This window comes from Athene noctua, chromosome 1 (assembly GCF_965140245.1).
Source record: "Athene noctua chromosome 1, bAthNoc1.hap1.1, whole genome shotgun sequence".
Classification (NCBI taxonomy): Eukaryota; Metazoa; Chordata; class Aves; order Strigiformes; family Strigidae; genus Athene; species Athene noctua.
In genome coordinates, this window is record NC_134037.1 from 6,315,211 (window position 1) to 6,333,781 (window position 18,571).

The 18,571-nt window shown below is 41.3% G+C and overlaps 1 protein-coding gene across 2 annotated transcripts in view; it reads right to left on the reverse strand.

Moving 5' to 3' along the window:
• The window catches only part of TFAP2D (transcription factor AP-2 delta), a 50,879-nt gene that overhangs the window by 20,406 nt on the left and 11,902 nt on the right, over positions 1-18,571 (reverse strand). For both annotated transcript variants that reach the window (XM_074921592.1, XM_074921582.1), the window contains 3 exons: positions 13,589-13,754; positions 10,708-10,826; positions 4,430-4,571 (listed from right to left, as the gene is read on the reverse strand). In XM_074921592.1, the coding sequence (XP_074777693.1) occupies positions 4,430-4,571; positions 10,708-10,826; positions 13,589-13,754 (427 nt within the window). The remainder of the gene's footprint in view (positions 1-4,429; positions 4,572-10,707; positions 10,827-13,588; positions 13,755-18,571) is intronic.

Below are 18,571 nucleotides of genomic sequence, written 5' to 3' on the forward strand. Positions count from 1 at the left end.
TTTGACAAAGGAAAGTGTCAGAACCAAGTGTGCAATTAAGTTCCCTTCTATCTTCACATGTCAAAAGTCTTTACTGAATGTTGGCAGATTGAAAGAAAAGAAAAAACTTTTTTATTATACATGAAAACCTGTAAAAGACAGTAACCTACTTTTTTCAAGGAGATTTCTAGGCAAAGTGGTGTCTCAGAGCCTCCACTACCGATAAAACATAACCTGGGGTAGTGACAGGGAGAGAGGCTGACAGTTATTTGCTGAGTTGGACTGTGGCTTTGAAAAAGCAAAGATGGTTAAGCTATCTCAAGGGCCACAGATGAATAAAAAAAGTCCTGGTCACTTCTGCAAGGAAGGCACCTAATGATTTGTGATAGAGGGTCAAATGTTCCGGTATATGATCAGAAAAAGGTAAAAAATTCTGTACTGGATCAGAACAAGAACCCATCTAGTCCATGATCTTATCCCCAGCAGTGGCCAAAGCAAATGCCTTGTGATGAGTACAAAAGTGGGGCAAATGTGTGCCCATGAGTCTGATATATTCCAAGTGTGGCAGAGTTGCCAGGCACCCAAAGACTAACTATCAGAGGTGCTCAGCAGTGCCTGTACATCTGGCCTCAGAGACACTTTTTGGAAAAATAACAAATTGAGCACATAGTGTCATGGCCCAGATGTTGATTATTTTGTACTGGCTCTAAACAACCCCATAATAAAATTGTTATTCACATTATTCTGTTGTTGTCTTTGTAAATGTGTGTGCAGCTGTCCCCCCCCTCTCATGTGGGAGGCCTTGTGCTGCGATATGCGATACTCTGTGATGTTTCCTGTAGAACAGGGTGCTTCTCCATCAAGTGGAATTATTGATGTGGCCTTCAGCAGTTCTGCATCTGTCCTAGCCGCAACCTGATGTATTCTGTCCCCTGTTATAAAGCCATTCAGGCTCTCCCACACCTCTGCAAGGAGAACTGACCCATGCTTAAAGACCTACTAAAACCAGGTCCCAGCATTTTTTTTTTCTTATTTCTATGTGGATTGCATAGACATGTCCTGAAGCCTTTCTAAAGAGTCCAGGGTTAACAGCCCAGTGTCAGCATCCTTTGGCCAGAGCTACGACAATTCAGGTTTTTTTTTTTTTGAAGCATCTTACTCTGGAGTGCCCAGACAATCATCTACTCAGTCAAAGGAGGTGAGTGCAGAGAAAGAGTATCATAGGAGACTGACTTCTCTCACTGTTTACTGCTTTCTTATCCTTTCAGCTCTTAACCAAAGCTTGCTTCACTCTCATCCTGCCCTTGCTGTCACTTGTGTTCAGCACTGTATACCGCTACACAGCCCAATCACCTCTTCTTCCCATGATAATTGCCAGGTAAGACTCTGATTCTTTATTATCTAGACAATCATATTGTTAGAACAGGCCATGGCACGATCTCGTTGCATCAACTACTACTGTCTTGGGCAGATTCTGAGTTAGCAAACGTGACAAACCATTTCCAAGAGGTAATTTTCAAAGGTCATGTAGTTTAACACAAAGAATATGGTTTATTCCATGATAGAAATAGTCCTGATTTCATTCACTATATTACTATCAATATAGCCTCAGACCAGGTAAGGCTAAGCAGGGCAGTGACAACAGCGTTACCTTAAGCTCAGTGACCACTATGTATTAGAAGAGGGCTATTGGTATCTAAATCATCAGTCTTTAGCCTTCACTAGCCCATGGCCCACAGTTCTGTGTATGACATCTGAACTGCTTCCATTCAGGGTGAATGACTTGCTTGATTACAAGGTATAGATGCCCTTGATAACACTGGCAGCTCCTACTGGACATTGGAGACTTCTGCATTGTAGACATTAAGGGCTCTGTTTAGTCACCCTCACATAGGTATGTGGTACATAAGACATCCATGATAACTGGCAGATACCACACAGTAACAAAAAGAGACCTGTGTGCTTCTGGAGCAGCAGCTGGTAACCAAGCTGGATAACCCTGTTCATGTCAAATGGCAGTAGGTGCCTATGTTTGGGCAACTGAATTAAGCCACTGAACTTGGATGTCTGAAACCAGAATGGAATTTCACCCATATGTTAGGAAATGTGGAAATAATTAATTTTTTCCCCATTATTTTCCCTCAAGACCCCACATGTGGAAGATCTCACCAGTTCTGTCAAAGGCACATTTCTATGGGCTTCTGTCCCAGGGTGGACGGTGGCAACACACAGGCAATGGCACTCCAGTTCTTTCCATAGGCTTGACTGATTTTACCATCCTGGAGTTTCAGTGTTGGTTTTGGTGGAAGCATAACAACCCACCACTTTTTTTCTGGTGTCATAACTTCATAACTCACAAGTGCAAGAGGCAGGGCAGTTGTGAGATTATTGAAATTAGAAACCTAGAGCTTATATATGCCTAGTGAATAATTGAAACTACTGAAAAATTACTAGAGTACCTGCTATCAGACACATGGAAGCATGGCTGGGAAATACCATGCTGATATTAGAGTGTCATGGGTTTGTGTGTCCTGTAGCACCTGGACAGGACTGGTCCGTGAATCACTGTTTTCCTTCCAGGCAGGAGAGGGCAGTAGTAGCACGCATATTGACCCATCTGTCCCTCTTACAAGCACTGATTGCAGTAGGATATGACCTATCTTTGTATTATTGACAAACCTCTCTGATCAATTTGCTGGTGCTTTTAACTGATGGAAGAGAGAAAAAAATTAATTTTGTTCCTTACAAGAGCAAGATAACAGCCAACAAGCCCAAAGTTCGTGGGGGTTAGGAGTAATGCATGCCCACAACTCCCCATCTCAGTAGTAGAGTGAGCAAGTAAGTAGTGGGTGGTGAGAAAGGGTAGTGAGACTCTTGTGTGTCCTTCAGTGGGACAGCCTTTGGAGGTAGGATATTACTCACAGATTATTACAACTGATTGTAAAATGACCTCTCACTAGAGCCAGAAAAGAAGGGGGAAGATTTGTATCACTATGATTGAGTAACATTTTCGAGATGGAGCAAATCGTCCAGCTGGGGCAACTTGCAGTCTTAACTCATTTAGGTTGTGCTGCCCAGCAGTACAATCAGCTCTTACACAGTTGGGGGGCAGATGGTTAATAGCAATGGGGAGACACAACTTGCAGAGGGAAGTTGCCAGCTGGTTTATTCTTATGTCTCTGAAACCCCTTGGGCCCTTAAAACAAGTGTTGATATAGGTAAAAATAAGATCATGTTCCACTCCCATTATTCCTTTTAATCTACAAGGGACTTAAGAGAATGATGTGTGAGGTCTCTTATTATCTTCACAACCATCAAATGCCCCCTGAGCCACAGGGTGCTCTGCTTACCACCCCAGGGAAGGACCACAGGCTATATTCGTGGGATTCACAAGCCTGAGATGTTTCAGTGCATGCCACCTCTGGGTCACCTTAAGGGCAAAGAGCTCTGGATACAAGAGGGACACTAAGGCCAGGAATCCTGTTCCCCAAAACCAGACAAAGCAGAGGGACACTGGGATACAAATAACAATTGTGTTGCTGGTCAGTCTTCTCTCCTACTACAGGGTGGTTCCTCTCTGTTGGATATACCCCACCCTGGATGGTTTCCAAACGTTTCCAGCACTGGCATGGTGGTCTGAGACCTTGGGGTTTTGGCCTCAGCTTTCCTGCAGCCTCATCGTGTATCACTGCAGCAAGTGCAGGAAGAGTATGAATATGTTCAAGGCTACCCCATGCAGGCATGCCACACATCGAGTGTAGGTCTGTGTTGTTCCATGCAGACTATTTATTCCTGTTTCCTGAGGCTCAGGAAGGCTAATTCCTCCCTCATCAAGGCTAATTAACCTAGATGAAGTGTTACCCTAACATGATGTTACTGCTCCAGGGAGGTGAGTGGTTGTTTAGAGCAAAGTCAGGTGTCTCTGTGTGTCTTTAATGGCTTTAGCAAAGCTCTCCTGCTGGTGTACGTTGTTCCAGTGCCTTTGACTTCAGGGGAACTCTTGCAATTTCCATCCAGAGAGGATCTATCCCTCTGCAAACCAGCTCTCTCTCAGCAGACTGACAATAATTATCCCACAGTAACCAGTACTTCAGTAGAAGCTTAGATCTCCTGTTAACGCGTAAATGGGAGACAAAGCCAGTCTTTGTCCTATAGATCTTACCATGTAATAACGTCCCCTCCTCTCACCTAAACCAAAGCATCTGAGAAGCATGTGCCTCCTTAACTGCAGACAGCGAGAGCATAGCCACTAAAACCTCACTGCAGTAAATAAGGTTCCTCTCACAGCATCTCTAAAGAGGATTACTCTCACTTGCTGTCAGTGAGTACTGTTGTGATAGCAGTCACCGCAATCCCAGCTCCATACTCCCACTCCTCCCTCCCCCAGCCCCCAGATCCAAAATGGAGAAGTGACAGACAGATTTCTTTTTTAGTTCCCCTCCCTTCTTACTTTGTCGCTAGGATCATCTTTTTCCTTGCTGTCTGCTCTTTCTGTTCCATGTGCTGTCTGGCAATGTGCTCTCCTACCGCCTTGGCAGGGAACTCTGTTTCACAGGTGTAGCCGAAATCTCTGGCCAAATGTAATGCTTCCCCTGTGGGCAAACAAAATGGGTCAGTCAGTTTTTGGTGTTATTATTATTATTATTATTATTATTATTATTATTATTATCATGCTTACATAATTTCTTCCACTCTTAAAAAAACCAAAAACAACAACAAACAGAAAAACAACTGACCTACAAAAACAAATCACTTTTGTAGACATTTGTTACCAATCTTAGTTACAGATTTCAGCCCATTTGGCCTGCTCATGCTTAGTCATCAGATGGTGCCAGCCAGAAGATAGGGAGGTTATTCCTTTCATGAGAAAATACTAGTCAAGACACTTGGGTTTACCTCCCTCCTCTGCCACCAGTAAGCACAGGGCAGCTGCTCACGTTTTGTAAGTCCAGTTCGTCACTGATATTTAAAGCATGGAAATTAGTGGAAGGTCAGAGTACATCAGTCTGAAGAGCTGAGATCCAGCCTTTGGTGTTCACTTCTCTATCTCTAAAGGAAGAATAGCCTTCTACCCCAGGAGAGACCTGTGATGATAACATACATTTCAGCATCTTTGCTCAGGGGTTAAGCCAGCAGGCACAGTACAAGTGCCCCACACTAAAGATGAGCAGAATCCGAAGTAAAGCACAAGAAACAATCCTGTTTCCAAAAAGATTGCCATCAAAATTAACCAGACAAAACAAAAAGGGATGACAATGAAGAACATAATTATTGCTTTGTAGGTGGGGAAATCAAAGGGAGTGTGTGACTTGACTAGGCTTTGTGAGAAGTCTGTGACAGAGGCAGGCACTGGGCACCTCCGTACCTCACTGCAGAGGCTGAACACCATAACCCAAAGCCATGCTGGGTGCCAAATGCCTCTGGAAGAACATTCCCCTCTGTGCTAGCTTAGAGAATCCAGAATTTTATTTTAGGGTTTACTGAACACTCTATTCTGTATGCCGTGACTCTGACAACCTTGGTGTGGGATTTATCTGATCAAAAACAGATGGCCAGAGTGTGAACATCTGTGCCTAAGTTAGTCTTTCCCTGGTGGAAAATAGGCACTTCCAAATGACACTTGCTCTCATCTCATCGTAGAAGGTAGAAATAGGTCAGGTACCAGAAATATATGTTGAAGCACATCTGCATGAGTGACTGAGAGATGTGCTCCAAAATAGTTTTGGGGTTAGGTTGTTGTGGGGCGTTTTATTTTATTTCTCTTTTTCTGAGTTGTGTGTTTGATTGCCATCATGAGAGGCAGCATTGGACCCTGGGTCTTTGGAGACCAGGCCGATGCTCCAGGTGAACAGGTAGGAGGGATGCAGGACCTGTAACACTCCCCTTTGGGAACATGTGAAGTGGAATCCCTCTGATTAAATCTCAATATTGACATCTGACCTAATACTTTCAAGGCCTCGGAGACAAGCTGGCACTTGAAGCATGTATCATCCCATGCTAAAGTAGGAGGAAAAAGGGGATCAGAGGAATTATAGAAAAGTCCAGGTTAGAAGGGAACTCATCACCTTCTGTTGAAAGCATGGCCTTAGATTAAGTCAATCATGGACTTTTCAAGCTCAGTCTCAAATATTTCCAACCATGGAGATTTCACAGCTTTTCTGAGCAACCTAATCAAATGTTTAATTATTAATTTAATTAAATTGTTAATCACCCAGAAGTCCCTCTTGACTGCAGTGAGATGAGAGAGGACATGGTAGAGATGAGGAGACGAATCCCATCCCCAGCAAGACTGGATCTGCTCTGCACAGACCTGAACAAGCCAAGGAAGATGAGAACTTCCATGGAAGCAGCAGCCCTGTGCCGGGGGCAGCAGGAGGTATAAGGAAGCATGTGAACTGACCTCTCTTCCTGACCTCACTCTCCACCTTTTCAGAATTTATTATCTCTTCTATCACTGGAGTTTTTACCAGAAAAATACCTTTTGTTTCCACAAGCAAATACTTTGTTGTGTGTTTATCTGACCTAACTGGATTCAGGTACTAGTAAAATACATGCACTACTCCCAGGGAATTTGAACTGAAAGCTGATGTACTCTGTGAATGCACATTAGAACTATGCAGGGGGTAGGTGTTCTAAATTACAACATCAAATTGTAAATAAAAATACAAATCTGGACATGAGAACACTCTGCTGTGTTGTCTCATATCTCATTGTTGAGCAAAGATGTCATTTTGAGCCTGAACCACATGATGATTCCATATTTAGAAGTGGATTGTGAAACACTTCTATACGTATTATTTGTTGTTAATCTCAGTGGATAGTGGTGCCTTGTATTACTGTTCAGTAAGAAATGTTTGCTTGGTGGGGGAAAGTAGTTTGTACAAAATGTCGTAAAAGATGTTCTTTCTTTTTCTACATCATCATTTGGACAAACATTTATTTCAGGAGAGAATGTAGAAATGTTGGAAATGTGGGTGAACTGACCTCTTTTCTTTTACCTTAGATTTGCCGCCTTCTGCCCAGTTATTATTTAAATCAGGGAGGAATCACACTAAAAGCAGAAACCATCCCTAAAATCCCTGGCTTTTACGGCCAGTTGCCTTGTTTCAATCTAAAATGAAATTTTCCCGTGTGCAATATCTCCACCTCTTTCCTCCTGCAGAGACAAAGAATGGGTGCTGGGAATCGCTGACTCTTTCTCTTTAAATCCAGTACACGGCTTTGCAGCTATAGGCAGCGCTGCCTTTCCTAGATAATTTGACAATTGACCAGAGAGCTTTGCATGATGGAAAAGGACAGTTGTTGAAGCTGAATTGTCAGAGACAGCTCTGGAAAGCCTCAGTGGAGAGACCAGCCGTGTACCTTGACAGGTTTTTGTGGGCAGGTGCAAGGAGCAGCGTGAGTGTCTCCTGGGTCTAGCAAGAGTGAGAGATGCTCCTATGCAGAGTGAAGGCAGAAGCTGCGTCCCAGGGGAGGGACTCTCGGCATCTAAACCTCCTACTCTCTCCTCGGCTTTGCCTCCTCCGGATGCTCTACCCAGCAGAAACGCTACCCAGGGGGAGGAGGGACAGGCGGGAGGTGGAAGGAAAGTTTTTTTCTATTTATAGGGTGAGAAGGGAGGAGGAACAAGTGGAAGGATATTTAAACAAAGGCTGGTGGGGGAGAAGTGTGACAGTTGATAGCAGGGTGAAAAAAGTAACCGCTGACCTATTTTTCTCAAGAATTTTGTTCCCCAAATGATGAATGCCATCAATTTGTGTCTAGAAAATTTAGTGTCTCAATTAGGTTTGACAGGAAAACAAATTCCAGATTTTTTTGTAAGTGATTTTTCTGTTTTGTTTTGGGTTTTGTTTTTGTAAAAAACCCGATGGTTTTAAAATCACTCATGCATTGCTTTTACCTGCATCTGCAATGACATTTGTCCTATGTCTCTGTCTTATAAGTAACCTGACCAAACAGAAGGGGTCTTCTCACATACTTTCTTACTCCTACTGGGGAGGCTTTTGCCTTCTTTGAGCCAGCAGTAAGGTTTAGCTTTGGCAATGCTAGTATTTAATGAGGGAGCCTTTATTGTATTAGCTAAAATGTAGGAATTTCCCTTTTAGAGCTGAAAAATGACCTTTCCCTTCATCTAATCTAGGCACTAGAGGGCATCCCTCACCTACAGGTTGCACAAAGGTTTGTCCCATACTGCTGTGGAGAAGACTTGCAGTGCTCGAGTTCATTCTCCCAGTCTGTCTTTCCACCCATTCTGCTAATTTATGTGGATGACAACGTAAAGAACAGAACTGATCTGTCAAGCAGTTCCTACTTTGATCCTCAGAAGTCTCTACCAAAGACACTAAAGATGCAACCCGACCAAAACAAGAATAAGAATAAACACCCAGCTGCCATGCTGAACCCCAGAAGAAATAAATTTGCAGAAAACAAGAGGCCACAAAATCTTTTTCACAAAGTCTGGATCTTCACATGACCACCAGAGCCTAGAAATTCATTGCAGTTCCTCTGTTGACCTTACTGCTTTGGGGAGCAGCACTCCACAAAGCTCAATGATTTTAGTCTGTGTTAGAGGAAGAAAAGTCATAATCATGCCAGAGATTTTTGAGATGGCTTTAGCCAATATACCTAATCACCATACAACTAAGTTTGCCTTTTCTTACCTCAAACAGATATTGAAGAGGTTGGGCACATTCCTACCTTACAGAGATGTTAAAGGCCTCGATACATGGAAGACTGTGAGGACCTTTAGTAATAATAAACTTGGAACTATCTAAAATAATCGAGTGTCACAGTCCTGGGTACTTATAAGAAGTCCACACAGTGTATCTGATATTTAGGAATTTAATAAGAGTAACAAATTATGATGTCAATTTGTGTATTGATATCACACAGAAAAAGCCAGTGTCATTTTCTTCACGTCTTCTAAAACCTGGAAGAAGCCTGTGTCTTTCCATTTCTGACTCCTCCAGCAGCAGGAGCCATTGAGGGATGGGTTTTCTTGCAGAAACCATGTGACAAGTTAGTACCTCTTGAAAGTAATATCCTCATGTACGAAGGGAGGACAGCTTATACCACAAAGAATTCAATGAGCACCACCAAGTTTGACTGAGGACTGGTTGCATAGACAGAAAATGAGCTACATTTTGTTTTCTGTTGGAATGTTAGTGCACTCAGTGGTGCCTTTCCTGAAAACTCCCGTTGACAAAATTAATGATTGCCATGTCTAGACAAACAGGTCTCTGTCAAAGTGAGCTCAGTCTCCTCTACATATCTTTAGGACTCACGGTAAGCAAGAATAAAAGCAATGCCGTAGGCTTGATAATAGGTTTGCTATTGGCTTTAAGTAAAGACAGGGAGGCAAGTACAGCTCCATCCCAAGATAAAAAAGGAATTTAATTCTGATTTACAATAAAAGTACTTTGCTGTCAATCCAAGGCCAGCAGCTGAAAGAGGGTTCCCTCTCTCTCAATCTCTTCTAATGATGAGTAGCTGGACACATAGCTCTGTTTATTCTTCCCTGCTAGGATCCAAGATGCATGAAGGACTGTGAGGGTAGGAACAGCCCTTATTCTTCTAAACTGGGAAAGAAAAATCCCTTTTCTAAGACTATAACACCATTACTGGTTTCTCTTTATTGCCATCAGGTGTGATAGGGACACACTTGTGTTTCAGAGCAGCCTCACTGTAGTTCTGCATGCTCAGTGCCCTTTGAGAACCTTAGACCCTCCTCTTGGTTGGTGAAAAACATCCACTGTTGTGGATTCAGCACTATTTCTCCATCCTTTGTGATATTAAAAACCTGTCTCGAGCAACCTCTTCTAATTGACCCTGCTTTAAGCAGGAGGGTTGGACTAGAAGACCACCAGAGGTCCCTTCCAGCTTCGACCTTTCTGTAATTCTGTGATTCTGAGGTAATATGCGCTGAGATCTCAGCCTATGTGCCTAGATCTGCATGGACCTTTTGGGTTATGATCCTAGAAGGTGCTGACCTTTAGGATGAGCTGAGTGTTCTCAACATTAAGGAGGAGGGACCTGAAATTCCCAGAGCTGCTACTCACAACCAGACAACAAACTGAGTACTTAGTGGAGTCACCCAGCACAGAAGCGATTCAGGTAGAGTTTCTTCCCTTTGCCTGAGGGGTTTGAACCTGCCTCTCCCAGCTGAAAGTCTGGAGAGCCCAGCAGTCTTTGGTGAATGATATTTAAACAACAACTAAAGGCCAGGAAAGTATCTCCTGGGCCTGTCTAGAGTTTATCTGAAAACAGATTTCATTCATTTATGGGGGGTGGGGGGGGGTGGGGGGGACACACAGTCTTGTCTAAATATTATGCCTTCTTACGGGGGAAAAAAAATTGCATTTTTGGATCAGCTCCAGGAAATTCACAAGTTTAAAAAAAAGGAGGATAAACAAACCTACTTATAGAGTTGGTATAAGACATTCATCTTTCTCACAAGAACACTTGGATCATCGATTTGTAAGTCAGATCTCAGCACAGAAAACGCAGATCAATGCTGAGGAAACTGCAGGACCAAACCACTTGCTGGGAGCCAAGACATCTCAAGAGTGAACTTCCATTTTGCCACTCATTCTGTCTGTGGCTTTAGGCAAGTCAGCTCTCCTCTTTGTACAAAATACAGATTACGGTGTTTAACACTGTGGCTGAAAAATGTATACAGGGAAACATTTTAGTTATGTTTATGTTGTATTGTAATATTATAAACTCTACCTTCTACCAAGGAAGTCAAGAGTGTGACATTTGCTGCTTTTCTTCTTCCTGCAGGCAAATTCAGTCCCAGTCTGTCTAATTTTTCTCGCAAGCAGCGTCCTCCGTTCTTGGATTTTGCTCTATCATGAGAGAACAGTAGGAGAGATAAACTTATCTTTATTCTGCACTTTTTTTTTTTTCCTGTGTTAATATAAGTCTAGAAACTGTACACACCTTATTGACAAATGTGCGGGGTAATGCCTACACTAACGACATGAATGGAAAACCTGCCAGAGCTGTATTTTTAACGTCCTGCTCACTCTGTGAGCCTTTCATGTTGGTTCTTGGACAGAGTTAGACATTTTAATGCCTGTCACGGGGTCATCAGATCTTCAGTCAGCTTTACACCAAGTGGAACCCATCATCCTGATTTGGGCAGAGCCTGATATTGCAATGTCTGAATATAAATATTGACAGTGCTGTTGCTTATATCTGATTTAACCACTGCAGGCTCCAAAGACAGTAGAAAGAGAAACGTGCACTTCTAGAAAGATGTTAAACAGATACCTGGAATGAGGGGACTTTATACATCTCTCTCACCTGATTAAAAAAGGAAGCCAGATGGCTACTGAAATGTAGATGTCTATGTGGAACCCAGCTCTAGCTATCCCTCTATAATTTATGTAGATACTTGGGTACTTAGAAAAGTAGTCTACAGCGCCCAATACTTGCAAGGAAGAAGGATGAGGCAATAGGAAATGCTGAAGCTAAAATCCCAGCCATCGTTGGTTATCTATGTCCCTATCCCAAATATCTACACCACTTTGTTCTCACAAAATGATTCCTGGTGCATCCCACACCTGCTTTTCTGCAGTACTTCAGTGTTTGAAGCATTTGAGACATATCCACTTATGCAGCAGACATAGGTTCAATTTCTTCCTCAGCCTGGGGGATTTTTAACCTGTGTCTTTCAGAGAAATGCAGCAGCCAGCTGGCAGCGAATAACTAACGTTAAAATGCTTAAACATTGAATAGAGCAGTGACTGCAACCCAGATCTCTCCCATCCCAAATGTATGACCTGGTCATTAGATAATAGAGTCATTACTATAGTTACACCTTTGTTTTTGTCAAAATAAATAAATAAATAAATTAATTAGCCTCAAATGAGATTGAGGGATCCTCAGCTCAGAATAACCAATCAATGAGTACTAAGCATGCCTAACTAGGTATTTTGAGGTGCAGGTTCAAGTTCCTTCAGGCTGAGGTAGGAACCAAACTTGGAATACCACCATTTGGATGGTCATTTTTATGTGCTAAGAGATACCACAACTATGACCATGTTGTACGTCAGGAAATGTCTTCTGAGAACATTTAATTCTGAATTAAAACTAGCTGTGGAAATTCTTAGATGGTGACTGCTGACAGGATGAAAAAACAACCCTGCCATGTGTCAGGCAAACCATGAACAAGAGTTGGTTTTGCCACATCTCTGCTGGTCAACTGCAGAGTGTTTGAGTCTGTTCTCCAGTCTTCATACAAACAGATAAACCCTGACCTAATTTATTCATTTACACTGTGTGCTTCTTAAAACAGAATTAACACATCCAAACTGCTGGCTGGGAGCAGTCCCTGGTTTTTGCAAACTCCTGAACCATGCCCAAGGTTAATTTGGAAAAGTGATATTTGGTCTGTGTCAAGAACTTCTGGGGATCATTCTAGCATTTTAATAAAAACAGAGAAATGAGCCCCCATGTTCAGGGTGGTGCCTTTGCATTCTTACTAGCTTGTACTGGTACTGATGAAGCCTCTGGTATGAGTATTTAAAGTCAGTATTTCTGTGACTATTAACTGAAAGCCTTTCCAAGGTGAAGCAGTAACAGAGGAAAACTTTGTGGATGTAAATTTTGGATTTCAGTGCCTACAGAGGCAGGTAAATGGGCCTTGTCCTCCTGAAACAATTTTCTGATCTATAGTCCTTACTCTGCAAGATGGTTCAAGACAGCTCTTGGACTACGACATATCTTAGAATATTGCAGGTTAGTTAAAATGACGTTCAGTATAAGTAGGAGGATCAGTGTGGCCTTCAGTGACAGCAGTGAAATAGCCTATGACTTTCCAGCTAGTTTTGATCAAAGGGGATTCAAGTAGTTTATGCCATCTAAGTTGACGCCTCAGGGACATTGTAATTTACATATGCCCGGCTAAATTACAGTTGCCTCCTTGTTTTCCACTTGCCATGTGAGGCACTGGCTGCCACTTTCCTCCTCGCTGCTACTGCTCTCTGAAGTCATCTCTGGTCAGTGAAGGGTCAGAGGCAAAACTGTACCTAATTACTTGCTTCTCCTCCAGTATCTCAGAACGAGAAAAATAAACCCGGCATATTCTGCTAAGTCTACCTCTTCTGTAATCAAAAAGCATACAAGGGAGAACATGAGAAAAAGGCAGCCCTGCACTTGCATGTTTTAGGTGTTTGATGAGTGAGGGCTGTAACTACACTTGGTAAAACAATTTGCTTTGAAACACTTTCTCAACAAGAAGTCGGATTTGTAGCTCTGGTGAAATTTTCCACACGCTGAGGGTCTTTTTATTTTTTTCATTCAAAACAAGGTAAAGTGACACCTATTCATCTCTGATGAGTAACTGAACTGAGAAGGTAGGAAAAAAAATTTGTTCAATGAAAAAAGTAAACTTTCTGTGAAGAATGTCAACACAATCTTAATGTTTCTCATTTACTGAATATTTCCCTAGAAACAGTGTTCACTCCCAACACATCTCCTTCTGTTCTCCCAAACTGTGACCACCTATCCAAGAGGGGAAAGAAAACAAAACCCATTTGTAGAAAATAAAATTACAGGAATGAATAGCACTGTATAGGACTTGTTTTTCCCACCTTCAACTTACCTTCTCAAAATGCCTCCTAAGAGGGAAGCATTGAGGCATTCTGGCGGTGAAAGGCGCCTCTTCACCTCCGCAATCGTCACTTTGTACTTCGAAGTGGAGCTGAGGAGAGATAAGCGACCAGGGACAGAGCAGAACAGGTCGGTGGGGTTAACAACACAGGTGCCACCTACAAAACAAAAGAAATGTTAGTGGAGGAAACCCCGTATTCCATGTTTTGACAAATTCAGTCACGAAAAACAATTCTTTGGTTTACATGTGGTTGCTTTTGTTACTGTTTTTGCTAGGGGTTTGGGAGTATTTTGGGGGCAGTAATTTCAGTTTTTGTTTTGTTTTTAAAACATTGCATCTGATTGTTGCTTTGAGAAAAATGAGTGAATTGAAATTTCAGTCTGGGAAAAATGAACTGTTAGATCTTACAAGCTTTACAGTCAAATTAGATCGTTCTGGTTACTTTATTTCATGCTCAGTAGAAATTACATAATTTCTGTCTTTCGAGTCTTGTATCTGGTATGATTAACAGCATAAGATTAAATCAGGTACAGGTATCACTCAGGATTTTAAAAATGCAGTTGGTGGAAAATTTAGGACATTAATTCTAATGAGCAATGTTCATTTTAACTCTCACAGCAGTGTTTAGGATAACAAAGATGCAACGGCACTATAGGTTTGGAGTGATTTTCACCCAGAACGGCTTTCCGTGCCTTTGAACTCTCATACGCTCCTTCTAAAGTTAGGTCAAATCCTCAGCTGATGTTAATGATTGAAAGCTATTGAGCTACGTCAGTTTATCTCAGGTTATTACTGGAATTGTTTATTTCTTGAAAATGGCAATTACTTGACCTGGGTCTGAAACTGCTGAATGATCACCAAATCTTTCAATGAAGACTGTGATCAATAAATCCTCAGGCAAAATCAAGCTTTTAACTTGAAGTTAATATGTGAGAGAACAAGAGAGAAAACTTTCTCTGCAACTGATCCAAAAGAATATTACAAACTCCCAGGGGAAAAAAAAAAAAATAATAACCAAAACAACCTTAAGGACAAGCACATATTTTATCACCAAGTGCAAAACACTTTTCTTTGACCTGCCTTCTCCAACCTAACTACATAAAAAAATCCTGTGGAAGAAATAAATCTTACTACATGCACAATTCTTCCCTGGGGAAAGATGAGAAAAAAAGAATGAGCTGCATATGACAGTGATATAAAAAAAACCATATAATTCAATGCACTACTAGAAGGAGTTTGGATGATTTCTGTGAGGACAATGATATAAAGACCTTCTTACAGCAGAATGAATCTGTGCTCATGTTCATGTTTAAAGAAAATATACTGTAGTTTTTAATTACCACGACAATTTCTTCTCTCCTGTGAACACCTTAATCTTTTTGCGCTGCAAGAGCTCACTTTATTATGCTGAAAAATAATTTGTTTGTAATCTAAATTATATAATGAGAATAGAATAGAATAGAATAGAATAGAATAGAATAGAATAGAATAGAATAGAATAGAATAGGAAAAGAAAATAATAGCTCACTTTGGACAAGATCCTGACACCTTTACTTTGTCTTCTTCCACATGCAATCCCTCGTAAAATTAAGGTGACTATGTATGTTCCAGTTTTAGCAGAGACAGAGGAATATAACTGAAGGATGAAACATCATTAAAGGCAGACTATTGCTTGCTTACATAAAGCAAACAGAATTTCTTTCCAAATATTTCAACTCTTGAAGGTATATTTAAACATTTGTGCTGACAGCAAAACCAGAAAAGAACATCTCCTGATATAAATCCCAGATGGGTGATATCCTGTCTTAGTACAGCAGGATATTTTATGATTTTTCTAATTATGCTACAGGATAGATATTAGTGTCCACTTCGCAGACAGAATATAGAGACAAATCATGCATCATCAGACATACAGACACATTAAGGGCACTTATGCACATTTTTGCATAGCTCAAAGCTACAATTCATGAGCTCATATGCTCAAATACAGAAATCTGGTGCCACATGCCTGAAATGTTTTCGGGTTTTTGTTGTTTTGGTGTTTGGGTTTGGGGGTTGTGGGGGTTTTTTTCATATCTAAGGCAGGGCTGCACAGAAACCTATAAATATTTTCAATCAACACTTTAAAACTTCTGGTCTGTCAGGTACATTTGTGTTAACGCTGAATAGATTTGTTTGTTTGGCATCTCCTGCCACACAATACATATACACACGTGTACATATATACGTGTCAAGAAAACAGTAGCAATGTGTACATATTTATTTACTTCAATAAGTCTGTAAATTTTATAATGAGTGAGACTGTACTGAAATCAGTGTCATATTAAAGTTTATCTTCTTGCCAGGTTAAGCCAGTATGCGTACCGTTTATGCCAGATAAATAATTGTTCCTTTAATCCAAAAACCTGTTACCCTGCAGCTGCTCCTACCCTAACCAGAATTTACTGGAACACGTCTCATTACTATTTAGTAGAAGGTTATTTACAGTCTAAAATGTTCAAAGATATCATGCCCATGCAATGTGTTCTTAAACAAAGCAATTCCAGGTAAGACAGATATGGGTTAAAAGTAAATGAAAACAACAAATATGAATCATTTGTTTTCCAGAAACATGGAGAACGTGTTGCAAATTACAAGAACGTAAAATCTGTTGCATATAATTATTTCACTGTATTAATTATTCATTGATACAGCAACAGAGCGCGGTGTGGTGCTTTCTAGATGAAGCTATGTCTTTGTCACAAAGTGTGTGCAGTTTCGAAGGCACGGATCTCCTACCACAAACACCACCTTAGAGAAGAGGTGGATGAAGTCCTGGCCTTTACACCCGGTGGTAAATAGAAAAAGGCATGACAATAAACAAAGGGAGGGCTGCTGGAAAGCGAAAGGAAAGGATAAGTGCAACCACACTGGAGGATGAAGGGTTAGGTTTCTTGCCAACGCTTTGGTGTGTTCCTTCCCCCATATTCCAGTCATGCATTAGAGCAGACAAATTATTTTGTGAAGAAGTGCAGCTCAATGGGGAGAGAGGAGAAGGTACAGTTTAATTTGCACTAAACAGCAGCGGCAGCAAACAGCTTTTTTTTCCCATCGACCCAATGCCAGTGTAGGTGCTGTTGGAAAAGACAATCCTTGTTCAGCTGTTGAGCTCGTCTTGTCATAACAGGGTATTTAGGATGTGGGATGCTAACAGACACCAGCTGAAGAAGCAGAAGAAAATGCCCTCAGAAATAGAATGGAAATAAAGCCTTTCATGAGTCTAGCAGTTCAACCTGAAGATCCCTATTTCTTTTAGCAGCTTTTACTTGCTTTAGAAATCTTTACAGACTGGCTTCTGGTGCCAGGATACATAAGACCCCATGAGCTCATCAAATGAAGAGCCCCTCACATAGCCACGGCAAAGTAATGTGCCCACATTTCTTTATAGAAGGGAAAACTGTGGCCATTGCTCCCTGACTACCCACACCATTGGTCCTACCACAAGGCTAGGAAAAACAAAATGAGAGCAGGCAGAAGGTGAGATAACTGGTAGGATCATCCAGCAGATTGCCTCAACAATTTTGTACTCTGAATACCACGTGAAATGGGCCTGTGAATGTTAAAAAGACTCTTTTTAGGACAACTGTTTATTCCCACAGGGAAGTGATTGCGTGGTCTGGTCTGACATCATCTGTTGCCATAAGATACTGTGTTACAGATGACTGTAAATGGTGATAGTTGTGCTCTTACAGCCACAGAGATCTAAAGACACAAGTAAGACAAGATTTAGACAAAGGGAATATCTTTTATATTGCAACCGGTAGATTAGGAAAAAAAAAAAAAAAAAAAAAAAGAAAGAAGGGAAGCTTTCAGGCACACGAACCCTTCTTCAGGGCTTCTCTTTCATCCCACTCTATTCAATAACTTCTTCTTTGTTCATGACGGAGTTTTGCCCTCTGATCTGTCATCTTCATGTTGATTTCAACAAATATGATTGTCCAAAAGGCAAAAGATGGGTGAGGAAGAGACATGCTTTCTGCCGCAGACCACGTTTGGGTGAAAGACCCAGGGCCCAATACTGCCATAAACTGAAGCTCCTCAGCTACCAAGTCACCTCAGGAGATTACATATAACCTGATCTAGTGGAAGATGTCCCTGCTCATTGCAGGGGGGTTGAACTACATGGCCTTTAAAGGTCCCTTCCAGCACAAACTGTTCTATGTTTCTATGTTTCTTTTCTATTCTATGATTATCGTCAAGTGGTTTGAGGGAGAGGAATACCTTACTTTTCGGGCCCAGTGCTTTTCCTTCTAGCTGACTGATTCATGCTCAGCACAACATACACCTTTGTGTGAACTGCTCTTTTGCTTTGTCTCCCAAGTCTAGGATGAACAAAAATTAGGCTATGTGATACCGCAAAAGGTAGTCACAGCAAACGTCAGCAGAGTATTTTCCCTTCCTTATTCCCGTCTCCCCATCAAATAGCACAAGTCAGTACAAAATGCCAGCACAAGCTGATGATGGGTTGTGTAGATGACAGCAGCAAGAACAACAGAGCCAGACTCTAACCCAACAGTCTTGTCAACACAATGAAAATCCCAATAACGCATGATGCAAAAAGAGCTTGGTCTGTTTTGATTGTAGGTTTCCCTTTGTATAGTTGAAGAGGACAATAGGGTGTCTGGGGTGCAATGATTTATCATGATTTAGTTATGTGCTTGGGCACCTGCTGAAATATAAGTCTCCCTGATGCCCCCAGAGTTAAGTATTTGTGCATCTTTTCATTGACAAAATCCATATTCTCACATGCTTTATGCTTTTCATAACAAGTACTGCTATTGCTTTATTAGGAATGAGAGAGAAATATCCATTGAAGTCACTGGGTTTTTTTTTTTTGCACTTTAGGTACAAATATTTTTATGAATTTGTGTCTATAATTTTGCATAGATACACACATCCCTACACTCTGCAAGGTAATTTCTTATTCGTTAATCA